General features: G+C 42.2%; 1 protein-coding gene across 1 annotated transcript in view; it reads left to right on the forward strand.

The window, feature by feature from the left end:
• Positions 1–259: 259 nt before the first annotated feature.
• The window catches only part of adcyap1r1b (adenylate cyclase activating polypeptide 1b (pituitary) receptor type I), a gene marked incomplete at both ends in the record, with an annotated part of 34959 nt that continues 9666 nt past the window's right edge, over positions 260–25552 (forward strand). Inside the window, 4 exons of the mRNA XM_079840676.1 lie at positions 260–319; positions 9494–9590; positions 18726–18836; positions 25218–25318. Coding sequence (XP_079696802.1) covers positions 260–319; positions 9494–9590; positions 18726–18836; positions 25218–25318 — 369 coding nt within the window. The remainder of the gene's footprint in view (positions 320–9493; positions 9591–18725; positions 18837–25217; positions 25319–25552) is intronic.

Consider the following 25552-nt stretch of genomic DNA (forward strand, 5'->3'; position numbering starts at 1 on the left):
TTAGCAGATTAGTCTGAGTCTGAACTCACTTTCACTAGTGAGGAAAATTGCACATGAGTGAACTGTTACCTAGTTTGATTGAATGCCTCATAAACTCAACTGGATTAAGCAGAAACTAAATTCTCACTTGCATCTAAACCCTTTTTTTTTCCAGATCTGATGATGTTTTGAAAAACTGCAGCAGTTTTCCAGTGAACCTGTTTACCATCCAGCACTGCTGCTGATCGACGGATATAATAGCATCAGTGCTCCAGACAAAATGGCTTCCACAGTGAGAAAATGTCAGCACCTGTTTTTAGCGCTCATCCTTATCCCTTTGGTAAGCTATGTGAATATTTTATCTTATATAAACAAGGCAGATCCATTGAATTAATAGACCTGAATTGCATGGAAGTAAACGTGATGGAATTGAAAAGCACAATACATTCCTACTTGTAAAATGGAGACATGACTAGCCTAAGAGATATACAAGGCTTCAGGGAAGAAATATTCTGAAGAGCAGGATAGGAAAGGTTTGAAGGAAACAGAGACCGTGTGGGAGAAGGAGGAAGAGAGAGACTGAGCGTGAGTGAGATTTATAGCAGGGTGGGGTCTGGGGGAGAAAAAGAGACCCCTGCACATCCTTTTCTTCATCTTTCTCGTGTTATTGCTTTCTCTAAATAATCCACATGCAATCTGTCAAATTTAGCTGCATTTGTTGTTTCCTGGATGACTGCTCGTTTCATACACATGGTGTCCTCTTGTAACTGAGGGGAGAAGTGCCATCTTTGTTTACATGAAGAACCATTCTCTCTTTAGTCTACTGTCTGCGCCTCCAGCTGAGGAGAAACAAATGTCCAAGGGCAATTTACGTCACATACACACTGGCACTTAGAAGCTTCCTGGCATCCAATGATCATTGGCACCAGACAGGCCAAATGTAAACTGTCCAAGGGCCAAAGCAGTTATGGGACAGTGAGTACTTCAAGCGACAAAGGCCATGCTGTTTTATTTCACTTTATGTTAACACTAAAAGCTGCCAGTGGCATTGCAATGGAACATTTACAAAAGGTTATACTCCTGTTCTGTCTCAGTTATCAGTTTTAAAAATGACCATTACAGGATGAACAATGTTACTTATGATAACAAAAACTGCTGAAAACATATTTGCCAGTTTGTCAACACTTTTTATTAGTGTTGAAAGAAAGTCTAAAACAGATTTGAAAACATTCAAAATGCAAAATGATCCTTCATTATCATTAACAAATGAGTAAAGACAAAAAGATATAGTAGTTATTTTAGTTGATAAAGTTTTGCCGATAACTCGGTTCCTGCAATGCAGCTGTAACAAAATAATTTGTAGTTAAAGAGGCGTATTAAATGTGGAAAGCTTTTAAAATAGACAGGGTAATTTAGAGTTTCTCAAGGTGATTATTGTAGATCCTTGAGCAAGTAACGTGATAAATCAGAATTTAATATATATATATATTTAAACAAAATTCTAAAATACAGATTTAGAAGGTTTAGGTTTGATTTCGATTCCCTTGTTTATGTTATTAGTCATGGTAATAATCGAAGATTAAAAGAAAGGAGTTTCCCTAAAGACATTAACTAATCCCACATTACAGTTAGTTTTTCCCTTCCGATTCAACTAATCTGGGATTACTGAAGTGATACAATGTATGGGATTATTGTTATAGGAGAAAAATAAATAAAACTCACAGTATCTCCTCTTCTCTCCAATTTCCATCTACATTTTCCCAGCATGAAAAGGCATGTGGTGTTTCATTAAAGCTGATGTACGTATGTTAAAACACCTCCTATCAACTTAATTAATTAATTCATTGATTAATTTGTTTGTTTGTGACATTCCCATGCAGCGACATGGAAAAATAAGTTAATTTCACACTTTCAAAAAAAAAAAAAAAAAAAGTCACTGCCAAAGCATAAACAAATTTCAGTTCTATAATAATGAATGTATTCATCTTTTGTAGTGAATGATAGAGGGGACAAAAAGGGAAAGAAAAAATATAGCTTGGCAACAAAAAGAGCTGGAAGAAAAAAAGACAGAAAGAAACATGAACAAGTTTAATGGATTTGCTTATTTGTATTGAATTTTTGTGTTGCTGTCATGATGTAGGAGTGAATTACGTAGTCTCTTTATGATGGAAATCAGCTCTGTGTTGCAGCCAGGGTGAGGGGTGAGAACTTACACAGTCCTCATGAATATTAATGCAGGTGCTCAAGTTTATTAAATTTTGCTCATGTTTGCAAGGCAACACACAAGGAGCATGGTGCTCTGAGACCAGTTATCACACTAACTACAATCTCAGGGGTTTAAAATCAGCAGTAATAGGGAGGGTTTCAACAGTGATTATTTAATTATATATTTATTATAACTTGATTTCATATTCTGTTAAATCCATTGTGTATTTTAGGCAGTTGTTGATGAAGGATATTTTAACATGGGGATTTGTTACGGTTTTTCATAAATACAAAAATCCTTTTGAGAATAAAAAAATTGGGGTCATGCATGCATGATGAAAATTACGTATGAACACTTTTTAGGGTGCTTTCACACTGGCAGTTTAGTCCGAAACAGCACACGGTTCGCAAAAAAATTGGTAATGTGAAGCCTGTCATGCGACCCAGGGTACTGAATCCGAGACCTGTAAGAGGTGGTCTGAGATCAGACTAAATACAGTACTAAATTGTGGTGTAATTCACGTGAATGTGAAAGAAACTCAGACTTGGGTGTGCATTTGTGCAGAAAATAAAGTAACAAGCACATGCATTTTAGCTGATGATGACATCACTTGTTAAAAAAAACACATGTAAGGGATGACAGCAATGATGGTTTATTTTGGATACGAGCGAGAGTGAGCTTGCAATGTAATTGTGAGTGCATAGTGAGTGGACGAAAAAAAGACCATATATTGACCCACATCCTGTATTCTATCATGCGCTGGCAATATCACTAAACGTTCTTTAAATCAACCACTACAATACTCAGGAGAATAACAGGGAACCACAAATACAACTGAAAAAAAAAAAAACAGGGAGTATATATATATATATACAGAGAAGGGTGCAGCCGGAGGCACGGAAGTCTGCTGCGAAACTAGGATGACAAGAGTCCATGGTGGAGCCGAAGGGTTGAGGGAGCCCGGTGGAGCCAGCATGATGGCAGACCACTGGGGAACTGAGGGAGTCCAGAGCCAAGGCAGAGTAGAAGGACTGACAGGCTAAGGTAGAGCAATGGGTCTGGAGGCCCAAGATGAAGTCAGGGGATTCACTTCACAGAGCCATGCTGGTGGTGAAGGGGCCCGAGGCAGAGCCAAAGAGTTGTATGGAGTCAGCGGTGAAGGCAGAGCCGAGGAGCTAGAGCAACAGAGGATCAGGTGGAGGGGACGTGGATGGAGCCAGCAGAGAGGACGGGGACAACAGGGTGGGGAGAGCATCAGGTGGGACCAGATCATCATAAGCATTGACTGAAACTTAGGAGACTTAGGAGGAGAGGTTGGGGACATGGGTTTGAGTTGGCTCCGCAGTGAAATCAATGAGTCAGTGCTCCTCACCTAGCTCTGGGGAAGACTTTGTCTCTGTGGATGAAGGGGACTCTAGCTCTTGGTCTGTGGGGGGAGCTGGCTCAGGCTCTGGGTTCATGGCGGGCATGGGCATCGTCTCTGGGTCTGCTTTGGAAGATCTCTCAGACGTTCTGAGACACTCCAGGCTGAGATGATGTGTGTGGTCTGGAGTGGGCAGAGAGATGCCTGCTGGAGGTGTTGAGTATCCCGGGGAGTCGGAGATGATGGCGTCATCCTTGACGACTCCTACGGTGAGGGAGGATCTGCACACCCACATGGTGAAATCGCCTTGTGGTGTAGCTCCACTCATTCAGCTCTTCAGAGTCTTTTAAAACAACTGACTCAGCTGGGAATGAAACAAGTGACTGATGCTGCATCCGAAATAGCATACTCTCTAAGTAGGCAAGTATAAGTATTTATAAGTACTATGAATTTGGACATACTAGTCTTCTCACATACTATTTTTCGCATACAATATAGTAGGGAAGTAAGTGATTTTGGATGCAGCCTGTGTTCATAAATGGGTTATTGAATCACTGAACCGTTCAAAACCCCGGATTCGTTCACTAACTATGGTTTTCTCGGAGATACTTAAAGGTCCCATGGAATGGATTTTTTTATTTGACAGGGACAATGCAGAAAAGACATTACTATAATTTCAAGCAGCCGATGCTCCACATATAGGCTTCTAGCCAAAATTTGCAGCCCCAGTCCCTGGTTAGGCTTTTTTGAGTTTATATAACTGATATTAGCCCTCTGGCTTGAATGCTCTGTTTGAAGGGGCGTGTCTGCTGTGAGACTTCAGTGAAAACGGCCACTGTTGTGATTGGCTGACATCTTTGCATTTGAAATGAGTATTAGATTATGTGGCGGAGGGGGCGTGGTTTAGCGAGGTCTGCTGCAAGCGCTGCCAGAGGCAGAGAGAGACGGACTGGGCACTTGTGGACCAGAAAGACTGAAAGCTGGGGAAAGATAGCAGGGAGAGTTGTTGAGAGCGCAAGTTTATTTCGCTTGTATCTGAGAGTTCTGAATAAACACGAGTCCCAGTCACGTGACCCTGTCTTCTTCCTCCTTATTCTATGAACTTTGTAACAGGTGGAACCCCTCTTAACCCACTAAACTACGTTTTTTTACCATCTCAGCCGTCGAGATGAAGGAATCGTCAAAGTGTTGATTATAGCATAATTTTTTAGATCTTTTCCCGTCACATGAACGGCTGCAGTGATGAGCAGTCTTGTTGATCGCGTGAATGCAGTGATCTCGTCATTGCAACGTTATTTCTCTCACAAAATGCTTTCACCACAACTAACAGCAAACACGACATCGACAGGAATACAGTAAGAGCTTTGTTGTGCAGCATAACAGCGTCATTCGTTATTATGGCAGTTTGGACAAGTGTGCAGATACACTCGCGACGTGTGATTGACAGATCCGAGCATTATAAGGAGTGTTCTTTGATCGCTCTCTGTAATCATTTAAATAACAGATTTGTTTCAAGCTACTAACAGAAACCATGTGAAGTTTAGTCACTGGCTTGATTCACTGATGCATTACGCTTAGGGCATCAAGACGGCCAGCGGCAGGACTGACAGTATTAAACGATTTATAAAGAAAGTCTGTGTGAACTTGAATGATTAGCTACACATCAGAAATCACTGATCACAGATAAGGCATTAATGAACACTGTCACTCACTGTTTGTGGCGGTGCTATCGAATCCATATGGTAAAAGTCTGTTTGTAAAGCCTGTGCTGACATCGCGACTGATAAACGGAATCCATTTTCTCCAAATTCTCTAGGCGGGCAAAGCAGAGGGGAGGTAACCATAGAGGTAACAGTTCCCTGTATGACGACATAAAGGGAAGATTCCAGATCGGCTCGTCTGAGCTCTCATTTTCTCAATGGCAGAGCAGGACAGCCAGAACTCGGTTTACACCTATCGAAATTTCTAGCCACTTGGGGACCATATACAGGCTAGGGGAACTCATATTAATATTAAAAAACCTCATAAAATTAAAATTGCATGCCATGGGACCTTTAACTCTTTTGTTTTGTTTGGACTTTCTTACGTTGGAGATTGTATGCTCAATTTTGAAGTGTTTATTGTCACAGTTCAGGGTGCATTATCAGCTTCCTCTGGGCAATCAGTGCTGACTTAGCAGTGCAGGTGCATGTGGACCACAGGATGATTGGCCTCACCTGTTGCTTGTTCACTTTTCCCTTATATTCCCTGCTGTGTCTGCCCCTTGTTGTCAGTAGATAATTTGTGCTTCGTCAATGTGTTGTTCGGACTGTTCCCTGTGTGATTTGTGTCTTACTTTTATTTGCTACTGTGCCCAGGACACTTAGACTAGAGCCCTATACGGACGGTAATTGTTTCTCACGTAAAAATACATTTGCATGCCATCTCAGTGATAAAACTCGTGCATTCTGATGGTGATTTATTCACGGTGGAGGAGCGAGTTTTGTGATCCTGCGCACCTGGGAACGCGCTGCTCGTGTGGTCATAATTGTATGCTGTAAATAAAATGTCATATGCTTGACATAATAAGAATAAATGCATATTACATTTAAAAACAGGAAAATAATATAATTATAGCGGAAATTAGTCAATGCAGCCTCTTATTTACAGGAGGTAAACATAATGCTGCTTGGTTATTTTAACATATATAATTGCTGCCATAATAACAGGTTATTTCAAATGTTTACATGCTTTTCTTCTTTTTATTTTTTGAGCGGTGATGAAATATATTGCTCTTGTAAATACTTGCCAGCATTTCAGTAATAAAAGTCTAGATGTTTAAAATGCATCCAAATTACAGCGAAGCGCAACCGTACGGTGCTCTGCAGTGGTCAAAAAGGATACAAAAAGTGAATTCTGAAGCGATATATTCTTGAAAACTCAGAGATGTGGATTCGGACGGCTAAATTATCACACGACCTTGGTGTTTGTCAAAAAAAAACAGTAGGTAATTTGGCCAGGGATTTTTACGTGGGTGGTGGGAGAAAAACACTGACATTCTGGATTTGGACGGCAATAAAATCACTGACTAACCCCTGTCAATGATGAAAATACCTTATGACCCCACGAGAAGCAATTACCGTCCGAATAGGGCTTAGGAGTAACTCAGCAGGTCGCTCTCTCTCTGTTCTCTGTCTTGTCTCTTGCGCCTGGGCGCTGCATCTTGGGTGGCATCCACAGCCTGTGTGTCCACTGGTGGTTGTACACACAGCTCTGAATCTCCCATACTATCCTTTATATTTTTTTCCCACGCGTGTCACTTCGCTTTGAGTGTGTCACTTTGCTCGCTTTTCTAATAAACTTTCTGCATTTGAGTCCTCTGTTCACATACCCTGACAGTTTCTATCAAAAAGAAACAATCTTACTCTGAGAAGAAAAGGTTATAGAACCTTAATGGGACTCATTTTATGAATTTAGTTTTGATTAACTAATTTTGCTAAGATAATGATTTAATTACAGTTGTTATAAAGTCATTGTTGAGTCATGCTGTTTAAGTCTAAGTAGAGTCTTGAGTATTGGTTCTCAAGTAAAAGTCAAGACATTTTCTTCATTTAGTCAAGCAAGTCACAAGTTAGACTTGAGTCAAGTCATATAACTCGAGTCCCTACCTCTGATTACTGCTCGCATTTTGCTTTGACCTTCAATGTTCTCTCAAATTTTGGGTCCAATTCTCGCTATTAACTAGTTGCTTATAAGCATGCATATTACTAGAATATTGGCTGTTTATTAGTACTTATAAAGCACATATTAATGCCTTATTCTGCATGAACATATTTCTGCATCCCTTAATCCTACCGCATACCTAAACTTAAAAACTACCTTACTAGCTTAGACTGGGTAAACACTGCCCAATCTGCCGGCGATTTGATTTGGCCCTGCCGCTCAGACCGGAAACCTGTACATATTTCTATCCTGCTTCTGTTACAATTTTGCGGGGACCAATCACAAACCGGCTTATCCACCTGGCACGCTATTGGCGGGTTTAACACAATGATGGATAGAGAAGTGATGGATCGTTGGTCTGATTGGTTGAAGGACTATTCACTTGCGTACAGAGTCATTTGAACAATTCCCATACATCATGCCTCTTGTGGTCTCATTGGTTGAAGGACTATCCAATTTCGTACAGAGTCATCTAATCAATGCCATTGATCATGCCTCTTGTGCAGTAGAAAATACAGAGCAGACTCCCCAGACCAATGTTCCATCTTAAAAGATTGAGCTTGGTCTGGTGATAGCCAGACAATTACTAGCTATTAATAAGGAGTAATTTGACAGGGTTTTTTGAGTCGTAGTTGATAGTTAGTTAATAGTGAGAAATGAACCCTAAACAAAAGTGTGACCCAAAGTTGTCAAACAATACCTCTAATACATAAACATTTCTAAACGTAGGCCTTAACTACGGTTGCAAACACACAACTGTAACCTAGTTGACAACAACAAACAATGCTGCACACATATCCATCAGCAATGTTTGGATACATGTGTGCGTCAAGATGCACTAAATTAATTTGTATTTGTTGCAAATGTTCAACTGGATGGAGACACTACCTCCTGTGAGAAGAAAAGTATGTAGCCTACTGTAGAACATTACTCAATTTTGTTTTTCTACAAGGATATAAGATGAATGGCCGGGTAATACATGAAGCAGGAAGGAGTGATTTCTTAAAGCATACACTGAGTGGGAGAGATAAGAAGAAGCACACGTTTGGATTGGCTCAGAATGTCATTCGACCCTGGACTGAAGATATTTAATGTCTTGTGTGCTGTGTGTGGGTGTGTGTAATATTGTCTCTATTTGAAAATTGTTTAACTTTAAGATAAGCAATATTCAAGAACTGCTAGGTGTGGGCAGCAGTTTATCTGAATATAATTATAGAATAGTGGTGAGAAAACTGCATCAGCAGCAGCAATGGGAGATTAATCATTATATTAAAATATTTGCAGTTATTTTTTATTTTCCCTCTGAGTTCTTCTAAAAAATCTAGAAATTAAACTGTTTATAATGAATGCTGTCTCTTAAATGCATTTAACTCATTGGGTAGAATAATGTTTATTGTCTGAAATTTTGAAGCATATGTTAAAACATATGGTAATTGAATTAATAACTGCATTTAATTTATTAATTGTGTTTGGCTGCCGTCATTGTTTATTTAGTAACCTTATTGACCTTATATTTATTTGGAACTCTTGACGGATGAAGTGTTGCTTTACAGAGATTTAGACATTAATATGACGAGTCAGGGGCCCGCAAGGTGTGCACTGTGGAAATATATATATATATATCTCCCACGACATACTAGAGGTGTAATGTTGTCGAAATACCTCCGTATAGACGGCTGTCAAGTCTAATTTTGATCCAGTGTAATAAGTCAATGATGAGCTCATCAAACTACAATCCAACACAGTCAGAATCCTTAAACTTTATCTGTTCAGTTGACAAGGGCAAGTGAGCGACTGCCAGGCAAAATTATCATTTAAATGTGCATTTAACAGTTTTTTAATAACAATGGGACTGTAGGATGTAGGAGTTTTCCATCATCTCTAGTAACCATACTACAAGTTGTAGATTTATGCTCTCAAAGAGCCTAAACACTGGCCATGATTACGCAGCAGCAGAATACAGTTGTCAATCCTGTATTTGAGTGCTTAATATTATGTTCACACACACACAAGTCAGTTATGATAGTGATAACCACATTCTTATAAGCAAACTCCCACCCATACATTTTTCAACTCAATCACAACCGTACTATATTTCTTGGCGGTCCCCTGCTGTGTGAACGGAACCATACTGGAAAACTACATCTGAAAGAGTATGCTTCTTTTGAATAAGTACTTACTTTGTTGTGTCTAATATTTCACTCACTCACTCGCATTTCACTTGTGATTTAATCATCTTTCAGATCTACTGCATGCATCCAGACTGTGTCATTCAGTTAGAGAAAGAGAAGTGCATGGAAAGGATGGCCATGGATGACCCCAGCAATGAACCTGAATTCGGTAAGTTTTTGTTTAACCTAATGTTTAACCTAATTGTACAATATATGTATGTGCATTTACTTAGGACAAGCGGCAACCTCCACTAGTTTCTCTTGAAGCCAATAAGGAAGTGACTTAAACTGCAATTCATCGACTGGCCGCTAGAGACAGGCTCAAAAAGGGAGCAGAATCTCATTGAGCTCCATGTTAAAATCAAGCCTGTAGCACTCCTCTCAGAAACTGAAGCCTCCGCGCCATGATCGCCCATCAGTGGTTGGTCCCAGTATAGCTCCTAAACCCCACCTCTCCATGTATTAGAAAGGACGCGAGACACACTAAACAATTCCATTACACTTCAAATAATTGTTTCCTAAAGATGGTTTCTGTCATTTTAGGCAGTTTTTATTATGATGATTTCATTTCAAGTGTTTGTTTTTTAAATAAGTTTAGTTTTAGTTAGTTATTTGATGCTATAAAAAGGGGGGGGGGGGGTTGACGCCATGATTGACAGCTGAGATTGACGTCTTCTCTGAGTGAAGTTGTCACTGAGACACTAACAGACTTTTTTCGGGATTTTTGGAAGGAGATTGGAGCTTTAGCTTTAACTTCTACATTTGTATATCTGTTTATTTCACACCAACATAATGAATTGTTTTGCATGCACGAGAGCGGGCTTTTGATAATCGCGCCTCTACTTCCTGCTCTCTACTGCGCAACTCCGGTCCCGACATCGCTACTGCGCAGACTCGGTCCCAAGATGTCAGCGCCGTGTGCGCGCCTACGAAAGCTTCAACTCTGGTCAGCGGAAGTCAATGAAGTCGCGTCGTCCATATTTTTTTTACGGTCTATGGTTAAAATGGCCAACTTTACAGCAGAAATAAAACATGTTTACAGCCTGGTACAAATTGTGGTTTTGGTCTATACAGCTAATTTTGCCCTTCATGACAACTGTGAGAGGGGTGATTTTTTTTTAATAACTCACTCGTTTACATTATATAAAGCCTTAAAGTTCTGCATAATTAAGGGCGTGGCCACTTTGAGTGACAGGGGAATTGCCGTTTGTCTGCTGTCTGTTAGTCATCACATCACCTCAGCTCCAGCCACGTCCCACCTCATTGCCCATTTTCTGTGGCGCGCGGTGACGCTCTGCCAAGATGGCAACGGCCGACTTTGAGGCTTCAAAAACTGCTCTTCAGAAACCTATGGGTGACGTCACGGACTACGTCCATATTTTTTTTTACAGTTTATGGTTTAGAGACACATTTGTCTCAATATGTCACCCAGGGACATTTTTTGTTAGAAAAATAAAGAAAACTTTTGTTAGCAACATTTCCGTCTACCAAATGTAAAAATTATTCGGGATGAGTCTATTATCTTGAGTGAACTAAACAAGAATGTTCTAAACATGTTGCTAACAAAAGTTGTTTTGTTGACCTTACTTAGATTCTCATGTACAAAACTTGTCCAAATGTTGTCCCAACTATACAAATGATCTGAATTTTACATTCAACAATGTTGTGCCAGTTCCCAGCCAGCATGCATTGCAGCTTGAAAATTGCATTAACTTGGGCATGTTCAACGTTTTGCTACCGTTTCCAGGTTGAACGACATGTTTCCTGGAAACGGTGTGCAACGGGTTTGAGATACGTTTTCTCTTGTCTGGTGGGTGTGTCAAAAATGTCAGCCCAATCAGCAGCAACAAATATATAAACCATGTGGTATTAAAGAGACAGCTCGCACAATGGGTCCATAAAAATACTATACATATTTATATATTTTGCTCTTGCATTGTGGAGTGACACTTTCATAAACTTTTCTATACTCCCCTGATTATATAATGGTAAATATTACAATATCATAGCACAACAGTGATCAGCAATAATGATTAGCCTAATACTTACAATAAAAATATCATAACACAGTCTCGGAGGTAGGAAGTGGATTATCCTCAACCTGAAATCTTTCTTTTCATCCTAAAATGCGAGGCAAATGTTGGATCACAATAATTAGGGATCACAATTTCCACAAATCCCTTCACTCGATTGGGATGTTCTCTTTTATTCTGGATGGAGAGTGCAGTGACTGTAACATCGAGTGTATTTTGCAGTATTAAACACGTATTTATACCGATTTCATCAGGCTCCGAAAATTCTTCAAAAAGAACACAAAAAATGGCCTTCTCAGCTGCCATAGTTACAACTCTTGCGCCATCAGAACAGGGTGTTCAACGCAGCACCGTTTCCGTTTAAAAGAAAACGTTTTGCAACGTTTTGTCAGGGCTAAACGCAGCCCTGGCTTGATTTATGCTGCTGTTGTTGTTGTCAGTTATTTAGCTGTCGTATGGTTCAGAGTTCACATTTTTACTAAATTACAATTGTTGATCATCACCATGTTTGAGATTTGTGTGTGCAAATGCATCTTTTGCTTATTTGCCCGGGTGAAATGGTATGTGTACCTCTAGTTTTAAAAGGGAAATGATGTTCATGTTGTGTAGCTAACTTTGAAAATGATACATAGAGATGAAAAAACAAGGATTGTAGCGGCTTGCATTGCTAAACATTGTTTGGTTGCCTTGACAAAAAGTTCATAAGATTATCTGCTACTCATTTCATGAACAAAAGTGTTCAAGTTGAATTTAACTTGAGAAAATTAGTTGAGTTAACTTAAAAAGTTGAGTGGGATAGGTTGCCTTATTTTTTCAAGTTGGCTCAACATGTTTTTTTTGTGTCTTGACAATAATTTTTTTATTCAGATTACCTGGTACTCGCTAGATGAACAAAAGTATATAAGTTGATTTTATCTGGAGTCATTAGTTGAGTTAACTTAAAAAATTGATAAGTTGCCTTATTTTTTTAAAGTTGGCTTTACAGTACATTATGCATATTTACTATTTCAATCGAAACATTTTTCAATTGTTTTTAAGAGCCACACATAAATGCTGCCTGTTTTGCTAATGCAAAGCTATTAGTGTTTAGCTGTAAATTTAAGCAATCAGAAATCCAGTCATCTAAATATAGCATTCTTGCAGTTATAATAAGAAACCTTAAAATATGTTTTAAAATGAGTTTCAGTTTAGATTATGTAGTTCGCAAGTGTTCTGAAATAAATGGATGACGGAATTAAACCTAATGCTGTCTGACTAAGCTGAAGAATTTAAGACACTGTGACAGTTTGCAGGGATTGGGGGGGAAGATCATAAGCTCAGAGCTCTTCCAGAACTGACTCTGACACCCCTCCAGTGCTGTCTGCATGTGGCATTGATCATAATCCTTTGGACGGTCACAATCACAGTCAGTAATGAAATACTGACATTTTGATTTGACAAGGAGGTGTCCTTAGGGAATGGACTCGTGTGTTAATATGTAACTAGAGCTGCCCACAGTTTTAGGCTATAAGCTGAAACTTAGGGTGCTGAGCACATAATACACAAGATTATAGAGTATTGGGTGGATTGTATAAACTACAGCTTATTTCATCTTTATCCCATTATTTTACCTATAATTTACTCATTTATTTTACCTATTTTAAGCTCCTGAATTGGATCATTGGCTCTTTGAATCATGTATTTCATAAAGCCAAAAATGATCCTACAATATGGAATACGTGCGAAGTGTTGTATTTCTGGAAGATTCTGGAGAACAAAGACAAACAGCCCTGTCTTTTATCTAATCACGCATCTGTGTCTAATTTACGCAAGTAATTAAAGCTGTCCTCAGGAGAGAAATCTTGATTTGTCATTTTGCGTGAGCGTTGCAATGTATTCCTGGAAGAAAAATGTCCTCATTGCATCCCTAAAGAGTTGAACTTGTTTGTGTTCACATAGATATAATGTTTAAATACATTAATTTCTTATAAATAATATAAATATAATATAAACTATAAATAATATATATGTTTGCAGGATTATCTCCCAACAGTATCTTACATCAAACTCTTTACTTGTTAGTCTTGGGACTGTTCTATAGCCAACTAAACATACAAATCATTGGAATATAATTTTGGGCCATTTTTCCATCAATTTCTTTTATTCAGCCATTTTATATGGGCTTTATCCAGTTTCTGGAGCTTGCTCAAGCACAAGCTCCTCTTTTGGGTCTGTGTTTGGCACTGCTACAAAGAAAATGAGATTGATGCTGTTTAAATGCCTAACATGACAGACAATAAAGAGTGTTTTGGACAGTTGTCTGTCTTTAATGGCTTCTCAGTGCCAGATACTGAGTGATGCATGTCAATTTGTTTTTAGCGATGAGATGATAGTGCTGCTGGGGGTCCATAAATTATTTGTCTCAAACAGTTTTCAATTTTTTTTTAATATGCATTAAACAAAAACTCATTTTTAATATAACATCTATCACAAATAAACTAAATAAATAATGCATTTCTTAATTATTTTAATGGATCTGCAATGTAAATAGCATGACAAAGTATAAAGATACAATAATATGATACTAGGCGGTGCCTAGTTTAATACCATATCTAACAGGGGGTCAGTCTTTCTATCCACTAAAGCAGTGATTCTCAAAGATGGGGCTGAGACACACTAGAGCCGGAGCACAGTTCCACAGTGGTCACAAGATAGCTTAAAATAATTTAAAATAATTTCTGTCAACGTGAATGCTATTTTTTTTTTCAGTTTTAACGCGTTAACAATATTTAATCCTCTCGAGTAGGCTGTCGCACCGGCGTGATTGGCTTGCTTTTTTTCTTATCAGTGCCAAAGAGACTCAAATAACTCTGTCGTTTTTTTAACATTCAGGCAAGTGTTATACATGATTATAATCTGTTAAGTTTCAATTTTTTTGGTGTACAGTCACAATAAAAACCAATAGTTGTGCTTTTTGCAAAATAAAGAAATCAAACATGATGCGTGATCTGCAGCCTCTCTGTCAAAGACGTTCATTCAGATAGTCTTCAGAAAATGACTTTTAGCTTAGTGAATACTTGTCTCACAAACATGAGACATATATCTAAAGAAACACTGAAATGTCAGGTTTTAAACACTGTAAACTAAATCAAAAACAAATATTCTGTGTTTATGTAATCTGGTTGAAAGCAGAGCGATGTTAGTTGTTCCTGAGCGGCTCATTAAACACTAATGCGACCACGCCCGCGAAGCGCGCTCTCTATTGAGATTCAAAGACTGAGGCTCCGGGGACGACGCCCACACACACATCATCTCAAACTAACGCATCAAGGACTGCATTTTCCTACTTCAACTGCATTGTTTTGAGACGCGTTTAATAATCCTGGAATAATTTTCCATTACAAGCTGTTCACTTCTGAAAGAAATGATCCACCGCTGTGTGTAAGTAGGCAAAGTTTACTCTGTAAGCATCTGTGAAATGCAAAAACCTGCACGAGGATGCACTGAAGCTTTCTTTGTTTAAATTAGCACAAAATTACTGTCAGATGTAAGTAATTACCTTGACAAACTATACATCATTTAAGACTCAAGCTTCCATTTTTGACCTCTGTTTTATTCTCAAAGTCCTATAGTGACCGTAATTTGTTAATATGTGTCTGGAGTTATGAATATGAAAACCGCGTCGGTACCTTTGATTGTATGAGCGTCAGCTGATCTCATTCATAAAAAACTCCTCTATAGCAATTGACGCAGCATTTGTTTTTTCTATTGTTTTTTTTTTATATGATCACACTCTTATGCATGCAAATGCTTTTAAACCATTCAAGTCAAAAGATGGGCTATCGTGCCCCCACAGACGGCGCGCCAGAATAGAGTTCTCTTTCGCGCTTGAATGAACAACAACACACACAATTATGCCAAAGATTAATGTAAAGAGTTGTGAGAAAATTAGATGCCTGTGAGATCCGCGTCATGAGCAGCAGGCAGGTCTTAAAGTGACAGCAGCCACAAATTCTCTCATTAGTGATAGTTCACCCAAAAATGAAAATAAGCCCAAGATTTACTCACCCTCAAGCCATCCTAGGTGCATATGACATTCTTCTTTCAGACGAATACAATCGAAGTTACATTAAAAAATGTCCTGGCTAATCCAAGCATTATAATGGCAGTAAATGGCAGCCCAAAAAGTGCATCCATCCATTATAAAAGTAATCCATACGGCTCCAGGGTTAATAAAGGCCTTCTGAAGTGAATTGTTGGGTTTTTGTAAGAAAAATATCCATATTTAATACCTTTTAATGTAAAATATCTAGCTTCCAGTGGACTGCCTTCCGTACTCAACTTACGGAAAAAGCGTAACTGCCGCAACGATGACGTCGGAGGTAGTATAAGCGTTTTGAACTGTTAGAGACATTACACTTTCTTCGTAAGTTGAATAGTGAGGGGAAAAAAAGAAATTAATAAAATAAAACCCTGTAATCACAAATTACTAGAAAAGTCATGTAAATTCATTGGTAATAAACCTTGAAAAACGTTCTGTTAAAACGCCCAGAATTAAGAAAGTTTTGAATACTAAATATTAGTATTATAAATATAATATATAACTTTTATATACATATTTAAATATTTATTTTTAACTAATTCTAATTTCTGTAAATAAAAAATTGAGCAAATTAATTATACAGTAGAAATACCAGAAATATATTGAGGGGCCTTCAAATATCATCTTTTACAATAAAGGCCCTCAGAGTCAGAAAGGTTAAGAACCGCTGCACCAAAAGGTCCCATCTCTGAAAAAGATTGAAGACCCGTGTTTTAAATACAAGGACGCTACAGCATCCTTAAAATTGTAGAATTTTCCTTTTATGGAACTACAAAAAACGGAAGAAATAAACTCCACAATTAATTCTGTGAGTGTTGTAAGTATTGTTGGGTTCCTTTGTTGCAGATTGTTATAATTCATGAGACAAAATGTTTGAGAGCTTGGCTTGAAAAGCAGAGTATTTAAAACACTTGCGTGACCTTTTGTTATTATAAATGTTTGACATTTACGCAGACCACCAAGAAGCAAATGTCAACCTTGCGTTGTTTGAATTTATGCATGTAATTTAGAGTAAACACTTAGGCAGTTTATTAGGTTGCAGTGAAGGCTGTTGTGTGGAAGCTTTACTAAAAAGAATGTAAATACTGTAAATAACGGTAACGTTTTTGCAAGAATGTCTGGGTAATATTTTAAAAGCACTGTAAAAACAGTCTAATATTTGCAGCAGAGGAAAAAAACACAGCTGGCAGATGCTGTCCCGCCCAAGTAAATCAAGATCAGCAGTCAAACACACACGCGCGCACACACACACAGACACACACAAACACACACACACACACACACACACACACACACACACACACACACACACACACACACACACACACACACACACACACACACACACACACACACACACACACACACACACACACACACACACACACACACACACACACACACACACACACACACACACACACACACACACACACACACACACACACACTCTCTCTCTCTCTCTTTACTATTCCTCTTGGTGTCCTTAATCCTTGATGGAAAGTAACGATAAGATGCTTTAGCATCACATGATTAGTTTACTGCGAAACTGTCTTTTGTCATTTCTCAATGGAGAGGGATTTATTGAAGAGCATTGGCAAAATAAAAATAGATAAAGGGATAAATAAATAAGCTAGGATGTTCTGCATGCTCATATACACATACACACAATAAAAAAGGCATCACAGAGCGATGCTGACGCTATGAGATTATGTGCAAAGAAAGAAAGAAAGAAAGAAAGAAAGAAAGAAAGAAAGAAAGAAAGAAAGAGAAAAACAAAAATAACAAGATCAAGTTTCAAATTATTCTAATATTTAATTAGATTTTTTTTTATAAATGATTAATTTAATCATTGAAAAAAAAAAACTCTACTTAAAGTGATGGCCAAAATTATTAGAACACCTGACTTTTTGGCTCCAAAACATGATTTAATTTCATAATGTTCATGAAACATGCAGATGGTTGCTCTGAGCATCAAATATCAGATGAAGTGAGTCGTACTGTTTTAATCCACTTTTAAAGCTACACTGTGTAAATTTTTTAGTTTATTCTTAGCTAAAAACACTTAGTTCTTTCAAAAATATATGTGCTCATTAATGTATATTTACTTCTTTCAAGTAATAAAGTATTCTCGTAAGTTTATAATATGCCATTGAAAATACATACGGGTAAGGGGTTCGTATGCGGGTCGCCATGTTGCCCCTCCATCTTGAAAGTACATTAGCCAAAGAGGGACATACCCGTAAATTCAAGCTTCGCCTTTCGCGTTTTAACACTCGATGGCACCGTGTCGAATGTGGACGAGGTCGAACTGGAAGCCATATTAATCTTGGACTAAATCGGCCACCGTAGGAGTTAAAACGAAATCGGAATTGAGAGGAAGAGAAACTAATATTCACTGGATGGTCATATACCTTTTAACCACTAGATGGGGGAAAATATCACACAGTGTAGCTTTAATGTCCACCTTTTGCAGCAATTACAGCAGCACATCGCTCTGACATAGTGTCAATTATTTCCTCTGAGAACTTCAACACTAATGTTATCCCATGCCTTCTGCAACTGAAGCCAAAGGCTTTTCTTTGAATATACAATAGATCTGTCCAGTTTATTTTCCAACTCACCCCAAATGTGCTCGATGGGGGTTGTGGTCCAGGCTTTGAGGTTGTCAGTCCATCATTTTCAATGTTCCAGCAGATTCCTTCTGTCGCAGGTAGTTCCGGCAATAGAATGTTAGTAGAATGTTTCGGGTCATTGTCCTCTTGGAAAATAAATCCAGGCCCAATAAGACGACTTCCATGCAGATGCCAAGTGTTCTAATCATTTTGGTCACCACTGTAATACAGTGACTGTATATGTATTTACTGAATTTGAGCATTTTCTTTAGCATTATAGACCATTTATACATATATTTTTTAATTGTATGCGTGCTAAAATGCTGTGGCATTGTTTTGATTGAATTCCTACAATGTATTTCCTCATTGGAGCAGATGAAAGTCTATTTTTGTCGCTTGTCATTTGCACTGATTTTCACTGAATCATAAGAATGGCTGTCAAGTAGCACGCCTAAATATATCTTAAATAGGCTGTTCTATTCTCAGGTGCCGTAAATACCCCAATAAAAACTGGTTCAGAAGCAGAGTTACCAGAGATTTCAACTAGTTATGATATTCAATGTCTTCTTTTTTAGTCTGCCGAAGGATGTGGGACAACCTTACTTGCTGGGAGCCAGCAAAAATTGGTCAAGTGGTCTGGATGCCCTGTTCTGAGCTATTTGAAGTCATGGATGAAGAAAATAATGGTGAGCATATGAAGGAAACCTCAAATTGTGGGGCTTATTGAGAAGAGTTGTGCTTTTAAATAATCAGGCAGGTTTTTTTAGACTGTTGGAAAATATAATGGGACATGAAATCATACACTGAAGGAGGGAATCAGACCTTATAGAGAACAGAATATCATAAAGACTGGGGGTTGGCCTCTTTTGACTCTTTTGTCTAGTAAGAAACCACCCTAGCAACTCCGTAATGCACAACAAACCGCTTAGAATACCGCTTAACAACCACATTGTCACACTTTGGAAATCATCTACAGTACCACATTTATATATATATATATTTTTTTTGTCATGAAATTAAAATTCTATCATCAATTGCTCACCCTCATATTGTTCCAAACCTTTCTTTATTCTGCTGAACACATGATTGGATATTTTGAAGAATGTTGATAAACAAGGTTTCAGCTCCAATTGACATTGTATTTTTTGTCCATAAAATGGAAGTCAATGGGAACAGAAAATGTTGAGATACCAACATTCTTCAAATTCTCTACTTCATATCCCACAGAAGAAAGAAAGTCATACAGGTTTGGAATGACGTGAGGGTGAGAGAATGATGACAGATTTTTTTGGGGGGTGGACTACCCCTTAAATAGTGTTATTTTAGTTATTTAGTATTCATTGTTTTGAATTAAATAAATATATACTTTTTATATGATCATTTTTAATTTTAGTTAAAGTTTTTGTCCTTTTCTTATGTGCTTTTGACATTTTTATTTGCTTTTTTTTATTTCTATTTAGCTATTCCTAATTTTTTTTTTTCAGTTTGAGTAATTTTAGTACTTCAACTTACAGTAAACTTATTCCATTTCAGTTAGTTGTTTAAGTTTTTAAGTTTAAGTTCCCCTTCGAGGGAACTCGAACTGCGTCGTCGAGTGACAACACTCTGGGAACGCCCACAGCGTTACGCATCTGAAGTATGAATGAAATCAAGCCAATCTGATTGGTGGTGCGTCGTGACGTAGTAGATGACGGCATACCCGGAAGATACAAAAAGGAAGCTGATGCACACACACATTAGCTTTTTTGCTCTTCAGCGAAGCGCTATATGTAAAATTGTCTGTCTATTTGGTGTTGTTTGTCAAATATATATCCAAGTTCAAGATGGCTAGTGAGCAACAGTTCACAAGGTGTGTGCACCCGTGTCCGCGATTCATTTCGGGCACGGACACACACCTTTTGTGTGTACAATGCCTGGGCGTGCAGCACGCTAAGGCAGCTCTCGAGGGAGCCGCCTGTAGCGAGTGTGAGAAGCTGCCGCTCAGGGTGTTGCGCTCACGGCTGGCTGTGTTCGGCGAGACCGGCCAAGCCCGCGAGCCCCAGGGTTCTGGGCCCGCTGTTGCTGAGGCACGGCGGCGCCGTAGATCATGGGGCTCGCAGCGGGACCTCGTGACGGGATATGGGACTGCTGAGGCACCTTCCCTATCCTCGTCCGAGGATTCCGATGTTCTCCCGCCCCGTGCGGAAGCCCGCGATGCGGCTTCTTCCCGCGGGGTGGAGAACCCGATGCTTCAGCTATCTGGCTCTGAGGAGTCGGATGTGCTGAGCGTCGAGGCGGGTACTGTGGAGCCTGAGCCATCGCTTCACGCACCCGCTCAAGAGGAGCTAGTGGAGGTTTTGTCTCGCGCCGTGGCCAAGTTAAACATCCATTGGCCACAGGAAGAACCGGAAATCCAGCCGCCCAGTAAGCTGGATGAACGGTTCTTCAGGCGCAAGCCTCAACCTCCACGCCGGGGTCTGCCTTTTTTCCCGGACCTACACAATGAGTTGTGTAGGTCTTGGGATAAACCCTATTCGGCCAGATTAACCAGCCCTCCAGTACTCGACTTCGGTAACGTGCTGGGGGCGGCCGAACAGGGTTATGGGACACTGCCTAGGGTAGAGGAGGCTCTCGCGAGCTACCTCTCTCCCGAGGCCGCTTCGTCCCTGAAGACCCCGGTATTGCCCGCCAAACCAGCGCGCGATACATCAGCGCTGGTTGGGAGGGCATATATGGCGGCTGGGCGGGCTGGTAGTTGCCTGCACACTATGGCGGTGTTGCAGGCCTACCAGGCCGACCTCCTCAGGGAGCTCGACGAGGGCGGGGGCCCGTCTCCGGACGATATCCTCGAACTCAGGAAGGCCACCGATTTGTCTCTCCGCATCGCCAAGGAGACGGCCCGTTCCATCGGCCGCTCCATGGCAGGTATGGTGTGTGTGGAGAGGCATCTCTGGTTAAACCTGTCGGGGATGAAGGAGAGAGAGAAACACTTTCTCCTGGATTCCCCGGTCTCGCCTTCTGGGCTTTTCGGCGGTGCGGTTAACACGTCGTCGAGAGGTTCCAGGAGGTGAGAAAACAGGCGGCGGCCTTCCAGCAGTATCTCCCTCGACGATCCAGCTCTTCGGGGAAGGCTGTCTCAAAGGGACAGCCTCGGCCGTCTGCTAGCTCCTCGCACCGGCAGGTGCAGAAAGAGAGCGTTGCTTCTCGCGCCCCTCCTGAGGGAGCTTGGCAAAAGAGGCGGCGCTCTCGTGGCAAGCCTTCAGAGCCTAAGGTCGATCTGAGGACCGTCCTTCAGGCGAAGAAGGCTGCCACTAAGCGGTCCTAGCTGCGGCTGGACCGCTCAGAGCTGCCCCCCCCGGGTTGGAACGACCGAGGTCGTCTTCCCCCCGGAGCTCTCGGGAGATCAGTGCTGTGTTCCCGCCGTCACAGACGCTTCGGGCCTCACTGATCTCCCGCACACGCGCGCTGTCTTCGCTGCCTCCAACAGGACTTGCGGCTGGACAGCAAACGTGTGCACCCACCGAAAATCGTTCCCGACTTCTCCCTGCCGGTCAGCCGCTTCAGGGGATCGGGAACGAGGCTCGGTTGACACCCGTGGCCAGCCTCGAGAGGCTGGTTCCCTTAGTAGATTATCTTGGCGCATGGACATGCCTTCCGAGTGTATCTACATGGGTCCTGCAGACTGTAGAGCTGGGTTACAGACTGCAGTTCGGTTCTCCTCCCCCGAAGTTCAACGGGGTGGTCCGGACTGTGGTCGGCCCAGAGCAGGTTCGGGTTATGGAACAAGAAGTACAGGCCCTGTTAGCCAAGGAAGCCATAGAGCGGGTTCCGTTGGCGAACAGGGACTCCGGGTTCTACAGCCGGTACTTCATAGTTCCCAAGAAGGATGGTGGGTTGCGTCCAATAATAGATCTCAGGCTTCTGAATCGGTCTCTGAGGAGATTCAGGTTCAGGATGCTCACTATTCCAGCCATCGTGAGTCAGATCCAGTCCGAGGACTGGTTCGTCACGATAGATCTAAAGGACGCATACTTCCATATTTCCATCCTTCCAACCCACAGGAGGTTCCTGAGGTTCGCTTTCGGGGGCGAAGCGTACCAATATCGGGTTCTTCCCTTCGGCCTGGCACTCTCCCCTCGCACCTTCACCAAGTGTATGGATGCAGCACTGGCTCCGCTGAGACTCCAGGGCATCCGTATACTAAATTACATCGACGACTGGCTCATATTGGCCAGATCGCGCGAGATGGCGGTTCGGCATCGAGATGTCGTTCTGGCCCACATAAGGTGCTTGGGGCTGAGACTCAACACGAAGAAAAGCGTGTTGACGCCCTCCCAGAGGACCACGTTCCTGGGAGTCGTATGGGATTCCACGTCGATGCGGGCACGTATGTCTCCCGCACGCGTGGAATCCATACTGGCGAACGTCTCCAGAGTGAAGTCAGGCCGCAGCCTCACTGTGAAGCAGTTCCAGAGACTGCTGGGGCTCATGGCAGCAGCGTCCAACGTGATACCTTTTGGCCTGCTGCATATGAGACCCCTACAGTGGTGGCTGAGGGCCAAGGGGTTTTCCCCGAGGGGAAATCCGTTTCGTATGATCAGGGTAACGCGCAGATGCCTTCGTTCCCTCGTCATATGGCGGAAACCTTGGTTCCTGTCCCAGGGGCCAGTGCTGGGAGCATCATGTTGCCGGAAGGCCGTTTCAACAGATGCCTCCCTCACTGGTTGGGGCGCGGTCATGGAAGGCCGCTTTGCGAGAGGTCTGTGGGAGACCCGGCATTCTTCATGGCACATCAACTGCCTGGAGATGCTGGCGGTCTACAAGGCTCTGAGGAGCTTTTACCTGGACCTCCGTGGCCACCATGTCCTGATACGCTCAGACAACACTTCGGTTGTCGCGTATCTCAATCACCAGGGGGGTTTGAGGTCGCGCCCTCTATGCAGACTGGCGCATCAAATCCTCCTGTGGTCCCAGGGGAAGTTATCGTCCCTCAGGGCGATTTACATTCCCGGGGACCAAAACCAGGGAGCAGACATCCTGTCGAGGCAGGGGCTGAGGCCCGGGGAGTGGCGACTCCACCCAGAGGTGGTGGAGGCCATGTGCGAGAGATTCGGCCCAGTGGAAGTGGACTTGTTCGCGTCTCGAGAGACGTCCCACTGTCCACTGTGGTTCTCTCTCAGGCATCCAGCCCCGTTGGGACTGGACGCCATGATGCAGACGTGGCCGAGGCTGCGTCTGTACGCATTTCCCCCGATCACTCTGCTCCCGGGAGTTCTGGAGCGGGTCCGCCGGGAGGGCATCAGCCTGCTCTTAGTAGCACCCCGGTGGCCCACTCGAGTATGGTTCTCGGACATCATAGCTCTGCTAGACGGCTCTCCGTGGCAGGTTCCTCTGAGGAGGGATCTGCTCTCTCAGGCAGGGGGCACAATATTTCACCCCCGGCCGGAGTTGTGGAGCCTCTGGGTCTGGCCCCTGAGGGGGCTCGGTACCTAGAGGCAGGCCTGTCAGCAGAGGTAGTCGAGACCTTACTCAGCTCCAGGGCTCCTTCTACCAGGAGACTGTACAGCCTCAAGTGGAATGTATTTTCCACTTGGTGTAGAGAGCGTGAGGTGGATCCAGTTAACTGCCCAGTGGCTTCAGTGCTGGAGTTCCTCCAAGATCGCTTCTCCGCTGGTCTTACCCCGTCCACCCTGAAGGTGTACGTGGCTGCCCTTGGGGCTTTCCACGCACCTCTAGGTGATGGACCTTTGGGGAAGCACCACCTGGTTGTACAGTTCCTCCGTGGGGCTCGGAGGATGAGGCCGGTAGCTCGCTCCAGAGTCCCAACCTGGGACCTGGCGGTGGTTCTGGAAGGGCTGGCTGAGGCCCCCTTCGAGCCACTGGAGCTGGCTGAGCCTAAGAACCTGACCTTGAAGGTGGCCTTTCTACTCGCCATTACCTCTCTGAGGAGAGTGGGAGATCTCCAGGCTTTGGCGGTCACGCCAACCTGCCTGGAGTTTGCCCCTGGCAGAGTAAGGGCCATTCTTCACCCTAGACCGGGTTACATTCCCAAGGTTCCATCTCAGGGAGCCCGGTCTCTGGTTCTTCAGGCTTTCCATCCCCCTCCCCACCTGACGGCGGAAGAGGGGAGACTTCATCTGCTCTGCCCGGTCAGAGCTCTGGGTATTTATCTAGAGAAGTCTTCCCATTGGAGGAGGTCAGACCAGTTGTTGGTGTGCTTTGGCTCACCCAAGAAGGGGCTGCCTGCGTCAACTCAGACGATCAGTAACTGGATCGTCCAGGCTATAGCCACGGCTTATAGGGTGCGCAATTTGCCTTCACCCATGGCCGTGAGGGCCCATTCCACCAGGAGCATGGCTTCTTCAGTGGCCCTCCTTTCTGGCGTCTCGCTTCAAGAGGTATGCGAGGCGGCCGGGTGGGCCACCCCGCACACCTTCATACGTTTTTACAGTCTGCACCTCCCGGTGACGCCTGGTGCTCGAGTTCTTGCGTCCTGAGTGTGCCTGGGTCTCCAGCTTCACACTGGGACGTGGGGTGATTTCGGTGTGGCCTAGTGGGTATTAACGTTCCCAGAGTGTTGTCACTCGACGACGCAGTTCGAGTTCCCTCGAAGGGGAACGTCTCGGGTTATGACTATAACCCTTGTTCCCCGAGAAGGGAACGAGACACTGCGTCTCGTCGCCACACCTATCACGATTAGAGCGCTTGCTTCATCGCAAAAGAGCTAATGTGTGTGTGCATCAGCTTCCTTTTTGTATCTTCCGGGTATGCCGTCATCTACTACGTCACGACGCACCACCAATCAGATTGGCTTGATTTCATTCATACTTCAGATGCGTAACGCTGTGGGCGTTCCCAGAGTGTTGTCACTCGACGACGCAGTGTCTCGTTCCCTTCTCGGGGAACAAGGGTTATAGTCATAACCCGAGACGTTTTCCATATATTTATTTAAGTGTCAATTAACTAAAATGATTTTCATTCATTTTAGCTAACCATAACAACACTGCTTATTAATGTTTGTTTGATTTATTATTATTTGGCATAATTTTCATCCAAAAATGTATTGGATTTTTTTTTTTCACCTTTAGAGTTTGGAAAGGTGAGTCGTAACTGCACTGAGGATGGCTGGTCGGAGATGTTCCCTCACTACCTTGATGTTTGCCCTTTTAATGAAAATGGAACAAGTCTAGTAAGCATCCTTCACCTTTCCTGCTTTCTGCTACTTCTTCTTCTGTATCTCCTCAGTAGATTCCTAACCCTCTCAGCCTCTAAAAAAAATCTCTAAAGAATGTTTTACTGTATTTAGTGTAAAGTATATTCATTATACACTCACCTAAAGGATTATTAGGAACACCTGTTCAATTTCTCATTAATGCAATTATCTAATCAACCAATCACATGGCAGTTGCTTCAATGCATTTAG

This window comes from Gobio gobio (genome assembly GCF_949357685.1).
Source record: "Gobio gobio genome assembly, chromosome: 17".
Taxonomy (NCBI): domain Eukaryota; kingdom Metazoa; phylum Chordata; class Actinopteri; order Cypriniformes; family Gobionidae; genus Gobio; species Gobio gobio.